Below are 20,913 nucleotides of genomic sequence, written 5' to 3'. Positions count from 1 at the left end.
GGTAAATGTAACATAAGAATGAAGAGGCAGAACAGAAAAACATACTTATTTTGAGATCAGGGTGCTGTCCTAAAAAAAAAAAATAGTTCCTGTTAGTTGGCCAAAGAGAAAAATCCTAGACTTCTGTCTTTCCTGCATAATAGGATCATAAGGGAAGTGTCTCTCAGCTGAATAGATCAAGAAACCAACACTTTCTGCCAGATTTGGAAGAAATTTCTCTTCCCTATTAGTTCTTCTTTATTAATTTTTTGATTAACTGCTATTAAGCACTGTAGTAACTGCTTTGTATAACTCACATTATCATCACAGCTATAAAGACAGGCACTATTATTAGCCTCATTTCACACATGAAGGAATTAAGGCTCAGAGATGCCAAAGATTTGCTCAAGGTCACAGAGCTAGTAAGTTGAAGAACCATTGCCAGTCTAATGATAAAACCTTTCTTCTGGACGTTTACATACTATATATGCAAATTTCCCTTGCGTGCATGCTAAGTCGCTTTAGTTGTGTCTGACTCTTTTGCAATCCTATGCACTGTAGTCCACCAGGTTCCTATGTCCATGAGACTCTCCAAGCAAGAATACTGGAGTGGATTGCCATGCCCTCCTCCAGGGGATCTTCCTGACCCAGGGATCAAATCCGCACCTCTTGTGTCTCCTGTACTAGTGTCACCTGGGAAGCCCTGACACTTCCCTTGAAAAAAATAAATCTAGTAGCAAAACTTAGTTCACTAAGAAGTGAGAAACCACCTCCATGTAAAGTATTCTCAAGTACCTCATGGAATTCTAAGCAACCTAATACAGCTTTTCTATCCCAATTCTCCTCCATCAAGAAGCACTCTACTCCCCACTGGGGACAGAGAATAGCAAGGACAGGGAGCTGAAGCTGGCACCTTTCCAAAGCATTCTGCTCCCAGGGTATCTCACTGTCTTACTTTGTAAGTGAACGAAAGTCCGTCTCCCTTCACCCCCACCCACCATGTAACCCATGTTACTTACTCCATGGAGTCAATGATTTTTTTTGGCTCCACAGGACATGGATAGACGACTTCATCAATGTGCTTCAGGTTACAATTTGAAAAGGCAGTAGAAATGTGTATGAAGGCTTCCAGCTTCGGCATCTGACTGGCCATGAGCAGAAGCTGCTGGGTGGCAGTGACGTTAAGCTGCACAGCATGTCTGGAGAAGGTTAGGCAAAAGGAAATACAGTGAGGCAAGTCACATCCCGTTTTGCTGGAGCTGCACCTACTGGAGTAACTGGCATATCCATCTGATTTTTGTGGCTGCATTGAAGGACCAGGAGGAAAAGTATGGGTCATGGCCACACAGTTATATGATACTTGGAATATGTTATATGTTGATGATGTCTTTTGTGCATATAAATTCTGTGATACATGTTGAGAAGTCATCTGATTCTAAATCAACTGGAAGGAAAGAAAATCACAGTCCTCTGAATTTATAAAGGGACTTCTTAAGCAGCCATTGGAGAAGGCAATGGCACCCCACTCCAGTACTCTTGCCTGGAAAATCCCATGGACGGAGGAGCCTGGTAGGCTGCAGTCCATGGGGTCGCTAAGAGTCGGACACGACTGAGCAACTTCACTTTCACTTTTCTCTTTTCATGCACTGGAGAAGGAAATGGCAACCCACTCCAGTATTCTTGCCTGGAGAATCCCAGGGACGACAGAGCCTGGTGGGCTGCCGTCTATGGGGTCGCACAGAGTCGGACACGACTGAAGCAACTTAGCATAGCATAGCATAAGCAGCCATTAAAAGAATAAAAAACATAAATTAGGCGTCTACCTTAAGTTAGAAAATTCAAATAAACTAGAGGAGAACAACAGTGAATATAGAATGATAAATATGTTTCTATTGCAAAGGTATAGGTCAGATATAAAAATTGATGTCAATAGAGAACAGATGAAGTTGCCAAGGGGGAGAGAGGTGGGGAAGGGATGAATTGGGAGTTTGGGATTAGCAGATGCTGACTATTATTTATAGGATGGATAAATTACAAGTTTCTAAAGTAAAGCACAGGGAACTATATTCTGTATCTTATGATAAACCATAATGGAAAAGCATATAAAAAAGAATGTATACATATATATATGTGTATATATATAACTGAATCATTTTGCTGTACAGAAATTAAAACAACATTGTAAATCAACTATACTTCGGTTAAAAAAATGATGTTAAAACTCTAAATTTTACCTAATAGAACACAAAGCTGCATAAACATATGGATATGATGACACTGAAGTAATTCTTTTTCTAGAAATATATGTTTAATGCAAAATTAGGAAACCTATTACTCTAACTCAAAAAAAGAAAAAAATATGTGATCATGTGTAAATATATATATAGAAAAATTTTAAAATGATATTCAATACCCATTTCCAGTTCAACTTTTATAATTTCACTAAAATAAGAAGAAAATTATTTTAAAATATATATACTGCAATTTGATAGCCTGTGCATACTTAATGGTGAAAAGTAAGGAGCACTGGTTTTAAAGTCAGAGTCAAGAAAAATGCTCACAATCACTACTGCTTAACACTGCTCTGAAGTTCCAGCCTTATAATTAGAGAGGAAAATATAGTTAAAAAATACCATCACTGCAAAGCCAACCACAAAATCACTATCAGATTATATAACTGTATATCTGAGAAAAAACAAAAGCAGCTGGAAAAAACTGGGGTGAACTGGTGTTCACTTCTAAAAGTTACATAAAAAAATAGCTAGCTTTCCTGTATAGAAACAAAAATTAGAATCTACAATGGAAGAACAGCACATATTCAAAAAAGAACATTTAAAAGATATCAAATTAATAAGTAGGCTCTATATAAATAAAATCATGAAACTTCATTAAGGATCATAAGAGAAAAATTGAATGAAGATATACATTGTTCTTGGGTAGGAAAAGTCAATGTCTAAATCATGCTATTTTTCTAAATCAATCTACATAGTCAAGGTAATCTCAATCAAACTCACAACCCTTAAACAAACTTGGCAGATTTATTCTAAGTTTAATCAAGAGGTGAGAATAGTCAGGAAAATTCTTTAAGAAGAGAAAAATGTGTGTATACTTGCCTAATAAAATAAGAATAGTAGTCATTAAAATATTGTGGTATTGGAAAAGAAAGTCTAATTAATGGGATTTTTAAAAAAAGGATTCAGAAATAGGCATTTAATATACTATTTTCTTTTAAACAAAAAATGAAAATAAATCATTTAATATATGTTGTTTAAAAAATAATCATCTGTTAATATTAAAAAAATATACTGTACATCACATATACATCACTCTTATTTTTATAGAATTTTCCTATTATTCTTTAGAGGTAAGTAAATTTTAAATGAGTCAGATTTAAATGTAAACATAAAACAGTTAAAATACTAGAAGAAATAATGAAAAACTGTAAATAATAAAAACAGAGCTGAGGACAAACGATAAACTGTTAAAATATTTTGAGCCTTATAAAAGATGAAGAGTTAATATGCTAAATCTTCCAAGAAGTCTTAAAGTAGACCAAAAAAAAATTGTTTCAGGAGAAAAATAGGTGAAGAACACAAACAAGCATTTCACAAAAGAATAAACTGTCAATCAGCATTTAAACGTTCTCAACCTTTCTGATTATCAAAGAAATAAAAACCAAAATATGCAATACTATTTCCATTTTCATGTTAACAATGATAAAAAGAATTAAAGAATTGTAATATGGTACTGAAACGAGCACTCATATGTCCAAGAACAGTGTAAATTCATACTACCTTTTTGAAAAGCAACTTAGCATTATATGTCAAAATATAAACTGTTCATAACCTGGACTTATCTGGCATGTGTCTAATAATTCTACTTTTGGGAATTTACCTGAAGGGAAAAAATGTATATACACAGATGTTCATTGCAGAGCTGTTTATAACAGTGAAACATCTAAGCAATGTCCCTCAGTACAGAACTGCTTGAGTGTATTATATACATGTACAATGGGATGCCATGTAGTCACTACAAATTATAATAAATTATCAATTGACAATGAAAGATATCTAAAAATAAAACTGAACAGGTAGCAAAAACATCATTCCATTTTTTGGAGAAATTGAACATAAGTCTATTTTATTACAGATGCATAAAGAAAAGTTGAAATGGATGGTCTTCACAATATTAAATGGTTATCTGTGGATGGTAAGATTCTGGGAAAGATTTACTCCTTTGTTTTCATTGAGAAATAATAGAAATAATTATTTAAATAGAAATAATGAAGAAACTTACACATACGTGTGCACACACATGTGTAATACAAGTCATGAAAGGGGCCTGGGACTGTACCTGAGGTGGTCATCAAAGCGCACGGTAGCGGCACAGTGGAAGACGATGTTTGTGTGGGAAAGAAGCTCCTGCATGTCCTCCTTGCTGATGGCAAAGTCATTCTGATTGAGGTCTGCAGAAATAGCTCGGATCTTCTCATGCACATTTGGACAAACTTCTTTGACTTTTTCAAACAGCTAAAACATATAAATCATCAAAGATCATCATCACCAATAATGTTCTTATTTTCACTGATTTATTTCATTTTAATTCACAAAAACTGGTTATTAGTTGTAATAATATGACAGCCATCTGCTATATTTCAAGGTCATCTGCAATTCAAGGTCAGCTTAGAATAATTCTTGCTCCTCTTAATTTGATAAACATTCAGAAAAAGTTCCAGTGACCAGTAAGGAGTGTATTTGGAACTTTTCCTGGGTGAAGCAGTGGTAATAAGTCATCCATATCTTGCACCATCCTCTCTTCCCTTCCAAGACAGCTTCATGTTTAAACATGGTGATTATTTCCATTTCTGCCTGGGAGATACTGTTTTCAGGGCAAACTCACCAGCCTTTATATACCTTGACAAATTACCAGCAAAATCACCAGCCTTTAAGGTCTCATAAGCGCAGGTTCAAAACAACTTGGTTAATTGCATCAGATTAACAAGAGGACTTAGAAGCACAAAGATAATTAGAAAAAAAAAACAAATTAAGCAAATTTGTAATGGGTAAAACAAATAAAATTTTTATATAATCTCATTTTAATATATAAATGGCAGTTATTGTCTAGTAAGAGGATTACATGAGCTCGTGTACTTTTTATCAGATTTTAATTGATTTTTTAATATTCTAATTTATTTATAAAGGGAAAAGGAAAGAGTACTGGCAAATATAGCTTTTATTACAATTATTCAGGTAAAACACAGCCTCTATTTTCCCTTACACATAGAAGTTCTCAGGTTGAATTGGTATTTTCCATTTTCTCAGAAAATAACAATTTTAATGAAACTATCTTGGTTCCAATCTACTTTGATAAAATAAAACTTTATTGTAGTAATGGTTTGGTTTGTGAAAAGTAAGGGCAAGAAAAGTAAGGTTAAACGTTTAGAAAGGTTAAGAGCAGAGAAAATTAGGATGTGGTTTAATACTAATATAGTAGAGACAAACAATCCTCCTTTCCCTTTTAACTCCAAAAGAATGTTTTCATCTGTTCCTTGATCCTTAGCAGAAGGCTTCTCCTTCCCGCTAGAGATTTACCCCAGGCTTCTCTGCTGGGTAATAAGAAGCTGATTTCAGGTATTTACAGAAATCGCGTCTCATTTGTATCAGGTAAGACCATGTTCAGAGGACATCCTGGAAATTTAATGAAGCCAACTAGGGAAGGGAATTAAATCCACATACTGACCTGGCAGGATAATATACATCTGTCCCCAAGCTACTATTTTCCTGCACTGTAGGGCCAGCCTTTTTAATATTGTGTTATTATAATCCTGAAAATAATTCAAAAGTTAGGCCACTCTTCAATGGTTTTTTGACATCTAAGATTGATAAAGCATCTGAGGGACATTCTCAACAAAGGTCATTTAAATTCTTTTGAAAGACATTTAACAGCTCTCCAGTCATAAAAGTGAAGTCGCTCAGTTGTGTCCAACTCATTGCGACCACATGGACTGTAGCCTACCAGGCTCCTCCATCCATGAGATTTTCTAGGCAAGGATACTGGAGTGGATTGCCATTTCCTTCTCCAGGGGATCTTCCCAACCCAGGGATCGAACTTGGGTCTCCCACATTGCAGGCAGACGCTTTACCATCTGAGCCACCAGGGAAGCCATAATGGATCATAAGGATGCTAATATTTGCTTTCACGGTTGAACATTTTCCTTTATGTTGTTGTTGTTGTTGAGTCATTAAGTCATGTCTGACTCTTTGCAACCCCATTGACTACAGCATGCCAGCCTCCTCTCTCTTCCACTATCACCTGGAGTTTGCTTAAATTCATGTCCAGTGAGTCCGTGATGCTATCTAACCATCTCATCCTCTGTTGTCCCCTTCTCCTCCTGTTCTCAATCTTTCCCAGCATCAGGGTCTTTTCTGATGAGTTGGCTCTTTGCATCAGGTGGCCAAAGTATTGGACCTTCAGTTTTAGCAACAGTCATTTCAGTGAATAATCAAGGTTGATTTCCTTTAGGATTGACTAATTTGATCTCCTTCCTATACAAGGGACTCTCAAGAGTCTTCTCCAGTATCACAATTTTCTTTTGTAGTTCATGTTAATTATACAACAGACACAGGTTGGATTTTTTTGGATAAGTTTATGCCACATTTATACAGTTATCCTCCTTTTTAACAACTGAATTTATAGGAGGCTCTTTCTGAGTCATGATAGATTTCATTCATAAGAAATCTATTTGAGGTTCTGTTGAGTCTGACCTTGGCCTGTGAAGACTTTTGGCTGCTTGAGAGCAAGACATGGAAGATGACCTCAGTGTCTACTCTTTTAGCAATGGGGCTGGTCACAGATGATGCAAGCTGCCATGCAAACATTTTCTGTTGCCTTTGGCTTTTATGATTTTATTTTTTAAATTTTCTTTGGCTGTGCTGGGTCTTTGTTAGGGTATGCAGGCTTTCTCTGGTTGTGGAATGGAGGGGCTTCCCTAGCTGTTGCATTTGGGCTCTCGTTGCCCCACGGTGGTGGGATCTTAATCCCCAACCAGAGATATAACCCAATCCCCTGCATTGGAAGGCAGATTCTTAACCACTGGACCACCAGGAAAGTCCCAGGTTTTTGTGACTTTAAAAGTCAGAGGATATTATTAAATTGTACTATACTTTCAGACCACCTGTACAATGTTGAACAGCACAAAGATACATTTACAGCATTACTGTTTTAGGAGATAATTACTATTTCTCCCAAAAAGTCCTTTTGAAATAAAGTCCCAATCAACATCCTATTTATGGATTTATATTTTCAAATAAGAGGGGATATCTGAATGAACATAATGTAATTTAAAAAGAAGTATTCTGATTGAGGTGGTATTGCTTACAATCCATTGATATAAATCAATGAATTGGCTGCATCAACTGAAGCCACAGTAATAATTAGGGTCCTATTTTACTATATTAGCCAGGCCTGATAATATAACCATTACCAGATGGTCAATACTGAAATCAGATTGATTATTTTCTTTGCAGCCAAAGATGGAAAAGCTCTGTACAGTCAGCAAAACCAAGACCCAGAACTGACTATGGCTCAGATCATGAACTCCTTATTGCCAAATTCAGACTTAAATTGAAGAAATTAGGGAAGACCACTAGAAAATGCTGGTATGACCTAAATCAAATCCCTTATGATTATACAGTAAAAGTGACAAAGAGATTCAAGGGATTAGATCTGATAGAGTGCCTGAAGAACTACAGATGGAGGTTCGTTACATTCTACAGGAGGCAGTGAGCAAGACCATTCCCAAGAAAAAGAAAGGCAAAAAGGCAAAATGGTTGTCTGAGGAGGACTTACAAACAGCTATGAAAAGAAGTGAAAGGCAAAGGAGAAAAGTAAAGATATACCCATTTGAATGCAGAGTTCCAAAGAATAACAAAGAGAGATAAGAAAGCCTTCCTCAGTGATCAATGCAAAGAAATAGAGGAAAACAATAGAATGGGGAAGACTAGAGATCTCTTCAAGAAACTCAGAGATACCAAGGGAACTTTTCATGCAAAGGTGAGCACAATAAAGGACAGAAATGGTATGGACCTAACAGAAGCAGAAGATATTAAAAAGAGGTGGAAAGAATACACAGAAGAACTGTACAAAAAAAGATCTTTATGACCCAGATAATCATGATGATGTGATCACTCACCTAGAGCCAGACATCCTGGAATGTGAAGTCAAGTGGGCCTTAGGAAGCATCACTACGAACAATGCTAGTGGAGGTGATGGAATTCCAGTTGAGCTACTTCAAATCCTAAAAGATGATGCTGTGAAAGTGCTGCACTCAGTTTGCCAGCAAATTGGGAAAATTCAGCAGTGGCCAAGGACTGGAAAAGGTCAGTTTTCATTCCAGCCCCAAAGAAAGGCAATGCCAAAGAATGCTCAAACCACCACACAATTGCACTCATCTCACATGCTAGCAAAGTAATGCTCAAAATTCTCCAAGCCAGGCTTCAACAGTGAACTTTGAACTTCCAGGTGTTCAAGCTGGATTTAGAAAAGGCCGAGGAGCCAGAGATCAAATTGCCAACATCCACTGGATCATTGAAAAAGTGAGGGAGTTCCAGAAAAATATCTACTGCTTTACTGACTATGCCAAAGCCTTTGACTGTGTGGATCACAGCAAACTGTGGAAAATTCTTCAAGAGATGGGAATACCATCCACCTTACCTGCCTCCTGAGAAATCTGTATGCAGGTCAAGAAGCAACAGTTAGAACTGGACATGGAAAAACAACTGGTTCCAAATCAGGGAAGGAGTACATCAAAGCTGTATATTGTCACCCTGCTTATTTAACTTATATGCAGAGTACATCATGAGAAACGCTGGGTTGGATGAAGCACAAACTGGAATCAAGATTGCTGGGAGAAATATCAAAAACCTTAGCTATGCAGATATGCAAAAAGTGAAGAAGAACTAAATAGCCTCTTAATGAAACTGAAAGAGAAGAATGAAAATGTTGTCTTAAAACTCAACATTCAGAAATCTAAGATCATGTCATCTGGTCCCATCACTTCATGGCAAATAGATGGGGAAACAGTGGAAACAGTGACAGGCTTTATTTTTGTGGGCTCCAAAATCACCACAGATGGTGACTGCAGCCATGAAATTAAAACACTTGCTCCTTGGAAGAAAAGCTATGACCAACCTAGACAGCATATTCAAAATCAGAGACTCGACTTTGCCAGCAAAGGTCCTTCTACTGAAAGCTATGGTTTTTCCAGTAGTCATGTATGGATGTGAGAGTTGGACTATAAAGAAAGTTGAGTGCTAAAGAACTGATGCCCTCGAACTGTGGTGCTGGAGAATACTCTTTAGAGTCCTTTGGACAGCAAGGAGATCCAACCAGTCCATCTTAAAGGAAATCAGTCCTGAATGTTCTTTGGAAGGACTGATGCTGAAGCTGAAACTCCAATACTTTGGCCACCTGATGCAAAGAGTTGATTCACTGGAAAAGACCTTGATGCTGGGCAAGATTGAAGGCAGGAGGAGAAGGGCTCAACATAGGATGAGATGGTTGGATGGCATCACCGACTATCCAGGAGTTGGTGATGGACAGGAAGCCTGCCATGCTGCAGTCCATGGGGCTGGTTGGACACGACTGAGCTACTGAACTGAACTGATAATAGGACTTGCCATAGTCAGGAATGGGCTTCCCTGGTGGCTCAGATGGTAAAAGAACTTTTAATCTGAAATCTCAGCATATGGCTATAGCTTCTAACAAAATAATACTCATTAAATGTTGGCAAAGCCTAGAGTGCTAGAGATTGCAGCCAACTGCCATGCAACAGGTCAGTGCTTTTCAAAATGTTATCCCTGAGTGAACTGCACTGAAATCAGTAGATATGCATCTTAAAAAATTCCTGGACCCCATACCATGCTCACAAAGTAAGAAATTACTGGGCCCTGCCCAGGAGTTTGCATTTCACATCAGGTTTCAAAGTTGATTTTAACTGATCCCAAGCTGAGAGCTTCCTTAGTCGCATTGTTAACACAAATAACTGATGAACAACTGTGTATGACTCACTTCCCTCTTTAACAGCCCAGGGCAGTTACAAGAGACCAGTGGTTTTCAAACTGTATAGGCAAAAGAAAATTCTAGGGACCAATTAAAAATGATGCCTCTGTTTCGGATCCTGCCCACAGTGCCAACTGTCTCACTGTTTAAACTGTTCACTGAACCCAGGATAGGCAAGGTGCAAGTTAAGAGGCTGGAAGAAGACTCGAGGAGCCAGAGAAACTGCAGACACATTTATTCTCTCCTGGTGGATGCTGCAGCCGTAGCAGTAGACACGCTACATTCTCTCCTCTCGTGGCTGACCCAACACAACAGACACAGCCGTGATGCAGCAGTAACGCCACCGTGTTCTAGTGAAATGAAGTGAAGTGTTAGTCTCTCAGTCATGTCCAACTCTTTGGGACCCCATGGACTGTGGCCCACAAGGCTCCTCTGTCCATGGAATTCTCCAAGCAAGAATATTGAAGTGGATTGTCATTTCCTTCTCCAGGGATCTTCCCGATCCAGGAATCAAACCTGGGTCTCCCACATTGCAGGCAGATTCTTTACTGTCTGAGTCACCAGGGAAGCCACCACATTCGAGGTGGAGCTCATAAATGCCTAGAGCACAAAGTACCTCATGACCAAGCGAGTGCCTTGTGTAGCGCATGTGCAGTGTTATAAATTATCTCAGCTGTTACATAGTCATTATTTATAAAATGTGGGGTGAGAGGGCCTGAACATGCCATCTTGGCTAATTTGTTCTCTCCCCACAATGCCCTTACTCCACCCCCAGAGATCTTGACTCAGTAAGTTTGGTATGTAACCAAGAGTTGTATTTCTTAACCATCTCCATAGATAGGTCTGATGGTCCAATACCATATTTAGAGAAACACCGACTCCAAAAATTCATGGCCGTTTTAAAATTCTGCACTTAAATTTCACCCTCTGGTTTGTAAACTCCTTGATTCTTCTTTTATCACTTTATGCTTGACAGCACCCAGTTCATTGAAACAACTCAAATTTTCCTTGTTAAATTGAAAGTAATTACTCTAAGAACAGGCTTTCCTGATGGCTCAGATGGCAAAGAATCTGCCTGCAATGCCAGAGACCTGGGTTCAGTCCCTGGGTAAGGAAGATCCCCTGGAGAAGGAAATGGCAACCCACTCCAGTATTCTTGCCTGGGGAATTCCATGGACAGAGAAGCCTGGCAGGCCTCTGTCCATGGGGTTGCAAAGAGTTGGACATGACTGAGCAACCAACACTTTCACTCTTCACTGTAAGAACAGTAATAGAACCATAAATGAGAGTTTGATTCCTGAATTGGTTACCAGCTCTTTTGTGTTGGTGGGATAAAAGACAGCAGGTAACTACTGCTAAAAGAAGACTCAAAGTGATCTATGGGTCCTCTGTATTAACTGCCAAGGGTAGGGGATATGGAAAGGCTCAGAGCATACCCTTTTCTTTTATAATAATGACAAGATTAAAGGACAGACAAAATGATGCAAATGGATCATCAATAGATATTAGCTCTTCTGAAAGTTGTTTTTTTTTGGAGGGGTAAGGTCGGGGACAAAACATCAATTAAAGGCAAAAAATAGGTGGAATAAAAATGAGCTAAAAAATATAATTTCAAAAATTTCATTGAAGGCCCACTAATAAAGAACTTAATATAATTATTTTAGATTCTAAGAGTTCATCATCTTCCTTCTCATATATTCTTTAATGGCACAGGACTAAGAAGGTAAAGAGTTGAATAACTACTTGCTATGTTTGAACACTCAAGAATGCTGCTTTTTCATTTTAGTAAACCATGCTCTTGATAGATGGAAGATACATTTCTGTGGTCACTGAAAGATAATAGCTGGGAGATGATCTAAACATTTTGAACTGATAATAAAGCAATACATTTTTCTTTTTTTCGTTTCACATATGATATTTTACATGTTTCAGTGCCATTCTCCCAAATCATCCCACCCTCTCCCTCTCCCACAGAGTCCAAAAGACTGTTGTATACATCTGTGTCTCTTCTGCTGTCTCACATACAGGGTTATCGTTACCATCTTTCTAAATTCCATATATATGCATTAGTATACTGTATTGGTGTTTTTCTTTCTGGCTTATTCACTCTGGTTCTTAGAAAGTTTAGGAGTGTTTCATTGATTTGACATTACACAGACAAGTATTTCTCTTTGAATTTGTTTTTTAAACATGAGAGACTATTTTGGCAATAGTTACTTATAGCCCAGATGCAAGAGACAAACTTGAAAATCCTAAGAAAAAAATTCACAGAAAGAGAAATTTGGGGGTTCAATAAACTGAGGTATGACTTATATGGCCAAATACTAAGACTGCATTTTTATTAAAAACAGGATTTGGGCAAAAATTGAGGGGCATGACATTTATATAATGCTTCTGAAACAAAGTAGAAGCCCTGAACTTGGACTTCTACAGTCAATTTGTTATCCACATGATCTCACTTGGGAGGCATCTAGGAGGTTACTACCTTCTAAAGGCTACTTTAGGTTATCATTCTTTTCTAATCTTGAGAGGTTTTGATCTTTATTCAGTTTACTGATTCCTCTCTTCAAATACAACTACTATTTAATCACAATAACCCACCAAAATTTGCTTAACATTTTTATTTTGTAAAAAAAAGGGGGTGAGTCTCTTAAAATAAAGGGCAATCTCTATGAAATATCTGGTATCCCAATGAAAAGGAGAGCCTGGAAAATTTATCATTGAAATTTTAGAGTGTTGAGTTAAAACAAGTCAATGAATTTTATAAGTCAGCTCTTGAGCAAGAAAGACTTATTTTAAAAGGATATATATATAATCTAAGTTGAGTACAATTAAATACAAATAAGTACATGTAAATTAAGACAAAAAACCATCATACCTAATGTAAAGATTCACAAAATGTTAGAATTTTGCTAGTTCACTGCTAACTTCCATAAGATATGAAGGATTAACCTAGAAGTTTTTACTGCTTTCATGAGGACTACTCTCTAGGACCACAAAACAGTCTTAAGTATAGTACTATGGTTATTAAATTTTAGCATACAGTAGGCCTGCTTCAGAAGTTGTTTAAAAAGACAAAAACCCAGATGCACCACTCTTAGATATTCTGACTCAGTTCTGAGTTGAAGCTTGGGCAACTGTACTTTGTACAGGCTCACGAGGGACACTGATACACACTGAGGATGAGAACCATTGCTGTATTAGAAAGACCCTAATTTGGATTTGGCTCTTTGGATTCAGGAAGGCCAGAGTTTGAAGCCTAGTTCTGCCATTTATTAACTGTGTGACTGGGGTAAGTTACTCATCTCTTAGGGCCTCGGTGTCTTAGTGTACATGTTTATCTAATATGTCAATCAAAGGACTGTAACACTCTATGATCTCAGAGAACTAATAATTTGTATATACGCTGCTATTCTTTCTTTTCTACTATTCTTTTTTTTCCAGTTTTATTGAGAAATAATTGGAATACATCACTATATAAGCTTAAGAGGTATAGCATGATGGTTTGATTTACATATATTGTGAAATGATTACAATAGGTTCAATTACTATCCATCTCCTCATAGAGATAACAATAAAAAGAAAAAAGGAACAAAAATATTCTCCTTGTGGTGAGAACCCTTAGAATTTACTGTTAACAACTTCTATATCATACATATTCTGCTATTATTGAAAACAAATTTGCATTTAGCAAAATTATAATTCACTTAAGAATCTGTAATAAATGCTAGAGGTGACTCAATTCATCATCTTGTTCCCACATCAAAAGCCACTTTCACAGAGTTCTTTCAGAATAAGTACCTGGTTAGAGGAGTTAATTTCATAGGGGTGGTAAAGCAATGCAGTGGAGAAAAAAATAGGCTTTAGAGATAAGAGAACTGCATTTAAAATATGCTTTGTCACTTCCTTGGTACTTCCTTGGATAGGTGACAACTTTCTTGGATTAATTTCTTATCTGTGTTGCAGCAATAAGGCATACCATGGAGTTTTGTGAAGATTAAATAGGGTAATAAAAGTCAGATACCTAGCATAGTGGCTACGACTTAGTAGGTTTCTAATAACAGGAAAACTTCTCTTCTGCTTCCATCAGAAATACTCCACTTCCAAAATGTGCTAATCAGACAGTATGCACGTGTATTTGTGTGTGTTGGGTCACCCAAGGTTTCTGATTAGCCATGTGATCCATGTATCTCTAAAAACTGAATATATTTCAGAGTCATGCTGAATCCTGTGGCTTGGTGACTTCTGGAGTGAAATCAGTATAGGCAATATGAAGCTTTTAAGAAAAAGACAATATGATTGGAAGAAATTTTAAAAGAAGGAAAGAAGTTGGACATGTGAAATCATGCTAGTGATTGAATAAACTAGTGAATGGTATTGTAAAAGAAAACAAGAGATTGAGAAATAAATTACTTCTGTTTCTGGGACCTTAAAGAAGACAAAATCAATTTTAAAAGGCTTTTTGGGTTTTTTTTTCTTAAAAGGAAAGAAATCACCCATAGAAGGGAGGTTTAACATGCTTCAACTAAACTAAGCTGAGTAACTGTCAAACTGAGAACCAGTTATACCCTTTCAAAAGTATGTGTCTGTTAATCATGGGGAAATTTTAATTCCTGGAAAGGTTATATTCCCTCTAGTTGTCCCAAATTTATAAAAGCCTCTTGCTTTTTGCGGGATCATTTGTTTCTTAGGAAAAATAAAATATAGTAATGGAACAAAACTGACTTTGGGAATTTAAAATACAAACTTTTTTTTAATTGCCTTTGTTTTAAATAGAGATCTAACAGAATCATTAATATCAATCAGAAATTCATGTTCTGGAAGTTGTGAACAAGCAACTTTTACACAGGGTAGCCTGAACTGAACATGAAAATGCTATTCTTCCTTATGAAATTCTATGCAAACTAACAAGGAACTTTTATATTATATGAAATTAACTTTTCTGTTGTAGGAAGGAAGGGTGGAGCCACAGTATATGTGCTGTGCTGTGCAAGTTGCTTCAGTCGTATCCGACTCTTTGCGACCCTATGGACTATAGACCGCCAGACTTCTCTGTCCATGGGATTCTCCAGGCAAGAATACTGGAGTGGGTTGCCACGCCCTCCTCCAGGGGATCTTCCTGACCCAGGGATCAAACTTGCATGTCTTCTATCTCCTGTATTGGCAGGTGGGTTCTTTACCACTAGTGCCACCTGGGAAGCCCACTTTTCTGTTGGGTGCTTCTTAATAGTAGTGATGTCAGAGTGCTGGTGTTTTCTTTGCAGATGTTATTTGGTAGAAGTTAATTTCTTTAAATGCATTACTTTTCACCTGAGGGATCTAATGTGTTCTAAAAACTACCAAACAGTGATAGTTTTGCAAAAGGATTCAATAAACTATTTCATGGAATGTTGCTATCTTCTATTGCCTTAAATCTAATCAGTTCTATGAACCAAGGGCCCCATGTGTGTCCCAGAATAATTCACTATCCAAAGCTCTCCAGGGTATTTTAAAGTAGGTTTATCTTAAAGGCACTGAAAGCTTATTGAGTAATCACATTTTTCCAGAGAAGTTGATTTGAAATATCCAGTGCAACCTGCCAAGCTCTGCTTTTGTTTATAAATCCACTTCCCAGTGACATAATACAGGACAGCCTTTTCCTGTAAAATCCTGAATTTTGCCTGGTCTCACATGCTGCATTCTAAACCTGGCAGCATCTCATTGTAACCCTTGCCTTACCTAATTACTATAGCTTAAGAGGAAAAGCCCAACCATTTCTGATATTCTCTCAAACATCTTTTTTATTTTTAGATTCTGACCTCACTCTTAAGTAACTACCTCACTCAATATAAATTCATCTACTTGTGGTTTTATTTTTCAGATATGGATATTGTCTTCTTGATGTTTTTTTAAAGAATTATTCAGAGTAGGTTATGACCAACTTAAGATCCTAAATAGATATAAATGGGATATCATTGTTATACAAAGGAACACAACTTTAAGGCACTAAAAAACCTCAAAATGCTCTCAACAATTTGAACTTCACAACTGAATGATTTATTTGCAACCAATTATCTGTTGTAGTGGGAAAGAATCATGTCTTGTTAAACAAAGCCATATTCTAGATAGCAGCATAAAATAAATTTCGCCACTGAAAATTGTTTTTCCTAGCTGGAAAGCTGGTTGGTTCAGCTAAATGGGCACATTTTTCATAATAAGAGACTAAGCAGGCAGCTTGGGATTCCTGGCAACCCATAAGAGTCTGTAGTAAGCATGTCCACATGTCAACATTGGAAATTTGGCTTATTTCCTCTAGAAACTCCACAGATTTTGTAAAAGAAATTAGGAGATCTTTCTTAAAAACAATGTTATAGACTTAGAATCATATTTTTAATCAAAAGTAAATCAAACTAGTTTATTTTGATAAAGTCTCAAAACTAAACATCAACTGAACTTATAGCTGATTCCACAATTTTAGAAATTTGTAATTGCTTTGCTGCCTTATTTATTTACCATCTTAAAAAGTGGGCTTTTTCTCCCACCATAAAACTATAACATCTTCATTGTGATTGTATTTAGAGAATTCTTTTGGAAAATGATTATTGTTCTGATTTTCCGCTACAAAAGACAGTACTTTTTTCCCTCACCATGAAAGTAAACATGCTCATTATAATCTGAAACTAAAATTAATCCAAGATCCCATCAGCATCTATTTATGGTCATTACTTGACATTACACTGGATGTTATTTTGCATATTTTTTGGTTCTGAATGTATTATAAGCACTCTCTCATATTATTTAATGTTTTATAAAACATAAACTTTAGTGCCTGCGTAACAGTCCAACACATCTGTGCACCTTTCCCTCTACTGTGGAACATTCAGACTGGTTCCACGTTTGCTACTGTGAGTGATACTACAATAAACATATATTTTACAGTACTTATATATATGTCTGGTTGTTTGTTTAGAGTGCCACCTTATCTTTGTGAGAAAGTTCTCAAGAATCTGTCATTAATTCAGATAGATTTACTTCAATTGATGTGTTCCTTTAATGCTCTGAAAATTCTCAAGGATCTTAGTCACATGTGAAGAAACTGATCCTCTCTTTTGATTCTCAAGTCCCAGTCCTATATGACCAAATAGTTAAAAATAACCTTCTTTCCAAAGCATTCCCACTTAATTGTCTCCCTGTGAAGGCATGGAAACAGGAAGTGAGAGGTGGTTGCTATCCATACCATGAAAGAAAAGGAATGAAACTGATGAATGAATTTTAATAGATAGAGGGACAGGCTTTTAATAGATAGGCTCGATCATATTTCCTCTGAATACAATGGGAATCAAAGGCAAACTGGTAACATTTTTTATTTATTATGTTTTAAAGAAAAGTTTCCAAGTCTCGCATACTCGATACCATTAATCTACTTTTAAGCACACTGTATTACTATTAATATAGCTCAGTAAGAATTCATGCATCACGTGTGATAGGAGACAAGTACTGCTTAAAAATGATACCAGGTCTTTCTTGGGAATAAGGCATGGGTACATTTAAATCACTCTGTCTACGTCCAAATGAAGTTCAATGATAGACTTTAGACTGGGTCTTGATTCATAGAAGATATTTAATAAAAATTTGTAAAATCAGAGGCCTTCCAGAAGAAATTCTAACCATACAGGAAAACTTTTCTGAATAAAAACCTAGGGTAAGAGTAGTCTCACAATAGAAGTAACAGACTGGTCTGAAGAACTGGAATACATTAAATTCATTCATTGAACAAATTTGGTTGATTACCTGCAGAGTGTCAAGTGAAAGTGAAAGTGTTAGTTGCTTAGTTACACCAACTCTTTGCTACCCCATGGACTGTAGCCTACCAGGCTCCTCTGTTTATGGGATTCTCCAGGCAAGAATACTGGAGTGAGTTGTCTTCTCCTTGGGGCTCTTCCTGGATCTGACCCAAAGATCAAATCCAGGTCTCCTGCACCAAAGTTGTCTGTGTATATTTCTTTAAATATAACTATATGTTGTAAAGTTGGTTGTGGGGTCCCAAATGTTTGGAATAACCAATTTACACTGTTTCCCTCCAAAGTCTAACCAAATAGAGGAAGATTAGACTTCATATGGAATATTTTCACTTTTTAGTGAAATGCTGCAAAAATATTAAACTACATCAGTCTCTTTTTATGAAGCCCAGGCCCTGTCCTTCTATCTGACCATATAAGTCAAAATTTGTGGAAGTATAATTAATGCCTTTGCTACAAAACCAGAAATAGAGATGTAAGAAGAAATGCCCATATTTCAATATTTCAATTTCTTGAGCATTTTGGTGCTATAATAATTGTTCACTTTATACTCATTTATACATATCTTCAGTAGTGTTACTATAACAGCAAAGTCTCCAAGACAAAGCAAAAATTTTTTAGTGACAAAGGAAAAATACCTTTTATTCTGGGGTTGAATTTAGGAGCCTGTGTGAAGGAAGGCTTAGCAAGGTAGTGAGACTGACTGCTTACAAGAAACTAAGTTTCTATGCTGGATTTGATTCTATTAGGGCTATCTTGAAAGATTTGGAGAAAATATTTTAAAATTGCAACTAGAAGACAACTGCTGGACTAGAAATGGAAAGTCCTGAGCATTGAGGAATTTAGCAGATGACTGCTGAATGTAGTTTTTTCTTGGTTTTAAGATATCAACAAGTTCTCTCTTCCCTGTAGCTCAAATGGTAAAGAATCTGCCTGCAATGCAGGAGACATGGGTTTGATCCCTGGGTCAAGAAGATCCTCTGGAGAAGGGAATGGCAATCCACTCCAGTATTCTTCCCTAGAGAATCCCATGGTTGGAGGAGCCTGGCGGGCTACAGCCCAAGGGATCGCAAAGAGTCAGACACAACTAAGCGACTAACACTACACTACAGTCTTTCTGCGTTGGAGATGACAAATGTATGGGTATGTTTTGGATCAGTTAAAATACAAAGCTGAGGGGCTTCTCTGATGGTACAGCAGTAAAGAATCCACCTGCCAGTGCAGGAGATAACAGGTTGGATCCCTGATCCAGGAAGATCGTGCATGCAGTGGAGCAACTAAGCCCATGAGCCACAACTATTGAGACTTTGCTCTAGAGCCTGGGAGCCACAAGTACTGAGCCCACGTGCTGCAACTATGGAAGCCTGAATGCCCCGGAGACGTGCTGCACAAGGACAAGCCACCGCAGTGAGAAGCCCATGCACTGCAACTGGAGAGTAGCCCTGCTTGCTGTAGCTAGAGAAAAGCCCATGCAGCAATGAAGACCCAGCACAGCCAATAAATAAATAAATCTTTAAAAATTAAAAAATACCACAAAGTATTATTTTATATTTTACATTAACAAAACACAGAGAAATTTATTTTTCCTTGTCAACCCCAACCCATATGTCAGCTTGGATCTCCATATCCCTAATTTAAGATTCTCTGTGAGATTATTGAGAATTTCCATGTGGCCAGTGACAGGCTAAGATCTGGAGTTTCTGAACAAATTAGTATATGGCATACCTCAGGCCACACAGGTTGGTTCAGAAATTGATACATAACCTAACCCTGACTGATGAGATGTAAGGCAAATTTTGCTGAGGGTTTCCAGAAAAGAAGTTCCATCAATCTTGAAAGACAGCTTTAGGGAGAGCCAGCTCTCCTCATTCAAAGATTGTCATATATGTACGTGAGTAAAGTATTATCATCCCATTTTACAGATAAGGAAACTAAGGCTCAGTAAAGTGTATATCTTGCACACTGTCCCAAGGCTTATAATCAGTAGTGCGGAGATTCAAACCCAGATCAATCTGCTTCTGAAGCCCAATGCTCTTAAACACCATCAGATAGCAACAGATAGCTCCCAGGTGATATTGATGCTGCTGGTTGGGAGACCACAGTCTGAGAGCCACTCTTTATAAAAATTAACAGCTGACAGTTATAAATAGCCCAATAGTGAGAACAGGGTTAAAGGTGTGCAAGTCAGTTTCACAAATGTTATTAATAGTATAATCAAGAGTTCCATAACAAAAGTAATGTTTCAGAGTTATCAAACACAGCACATTGAATATAACAGGAGGTGGAGACTGGGCTGACCACAAGATTCTCTGCCACAATATTTATCTAGAAATTCATAAGCTGACTACAAAGCTAAATGTGTGATGAAAACAAAGTCCATCAGGGATGTATAGCTGAGCAAAGCTGTATAAGAAGAGAGAGATCTGTGAGTTTCTTCTAGATTTTGGTTTAATGCCACATCAGCCTTTTATTATTATTATTATTATTATTATTATTATTAAGGACCATTAGTTACAACACAGGCGTACTTGCCCTGGAGCCAGACGGGGGTAGGGTCTCTAAAGTCTACCTCTCTTATTTACTAACTGGGTGACCTTTGGTGAGCTTATTTATTAACTGTGTGACTTTTGGTGGGCTTCTCTGATGGCACAGATGGTAAAGAATCTGCCTGCAATGCAGGGAACTGGGTTCAATCCCTGGGTTGGAAGTCATAAAGAATTGGACACAAGTGAGTGACTAAGCACAGATCTTTGGTAATTTAATACTTCTGGTCTCACTTATCTCATCTATCAAATTTGGATATTAATAATTCTAACTTCACAGCATTGTTGAAAAATCAATGAGATAAGACATGAAAGGGGCTTCTCAGGAGGTGCTAGTGGTAAAGAATCTGCCAGCCAATGAAGGAAACAAGAGACATGGGTTGGATCTCTGGGTGCGGAAGATCTCATGGAGGAGGGTATGGCCACCCACTCCAGTATTCTTGCCTGGAGACTCCTATGGACTGAGGAGCATGGCGGGCTATAGTCCATGGGGTGGCAAGACATTTAGTCAGACACGACTAAAGTGACTGAGCATGCAAGTCATGAAAAAGCCA

General features: G+C 37.3%; 1 protein-coding gene across 5 annotated transcripts in view; it reads right to left on the bottom strand.

Annotated features, from left to right (window-relative positions):
- The window catches only part of FAR2 (fatty acyl-CoA reductase 2), a 170,466-nt gene that overhangs the window by 32,692 nt on the left and 116,861 nt on the right, over positions 1 to 20,913 (bottom strand). For all 5 annotated transcript variants that reach the window (XR_008712020.1, XM_055572897.1, XM_055572887.1 and 2 more), the window contains exons 3-4: positions 4,333 to 4,508; positions 999 to 1,178 (exon numbers count right to left, since the gene is read on the bottom strand). Coding sequence is in view for 4 of the 5 variants with exons in the window: in XM_055572897.1 (XP_055428872.1) it covers positions 999 to 1,178; positions 4,333 to 4,508 (356 nt within the window). In the remaining variant the exon portion in view is untranslated. The remainder of the gene's footprint in view (positions 1 to 998; positions 1,179 to 4,332; positions 4,509 to 20,913) is intronic.

This window comes from Bubalus kerabau, chromosome 1 (assembly GCF_029407905.1).
Source record: "Bubalus kerabau isolate K-KA32 ecotype Philippines breed swamp buffalo chromosome 1, PCC_UOA_SB_1v2, whole genome shotgun sequence".
Taxonomy (NCBI): Eukaryota; Metazoa; Chordata; class Mammalia; order Artiodactyla; family Bovidae; genus Bubalus; species Bubalus kerabau.
This window is presented reverse-complemented; position numbering and strand designations above follow the sequence as displayed.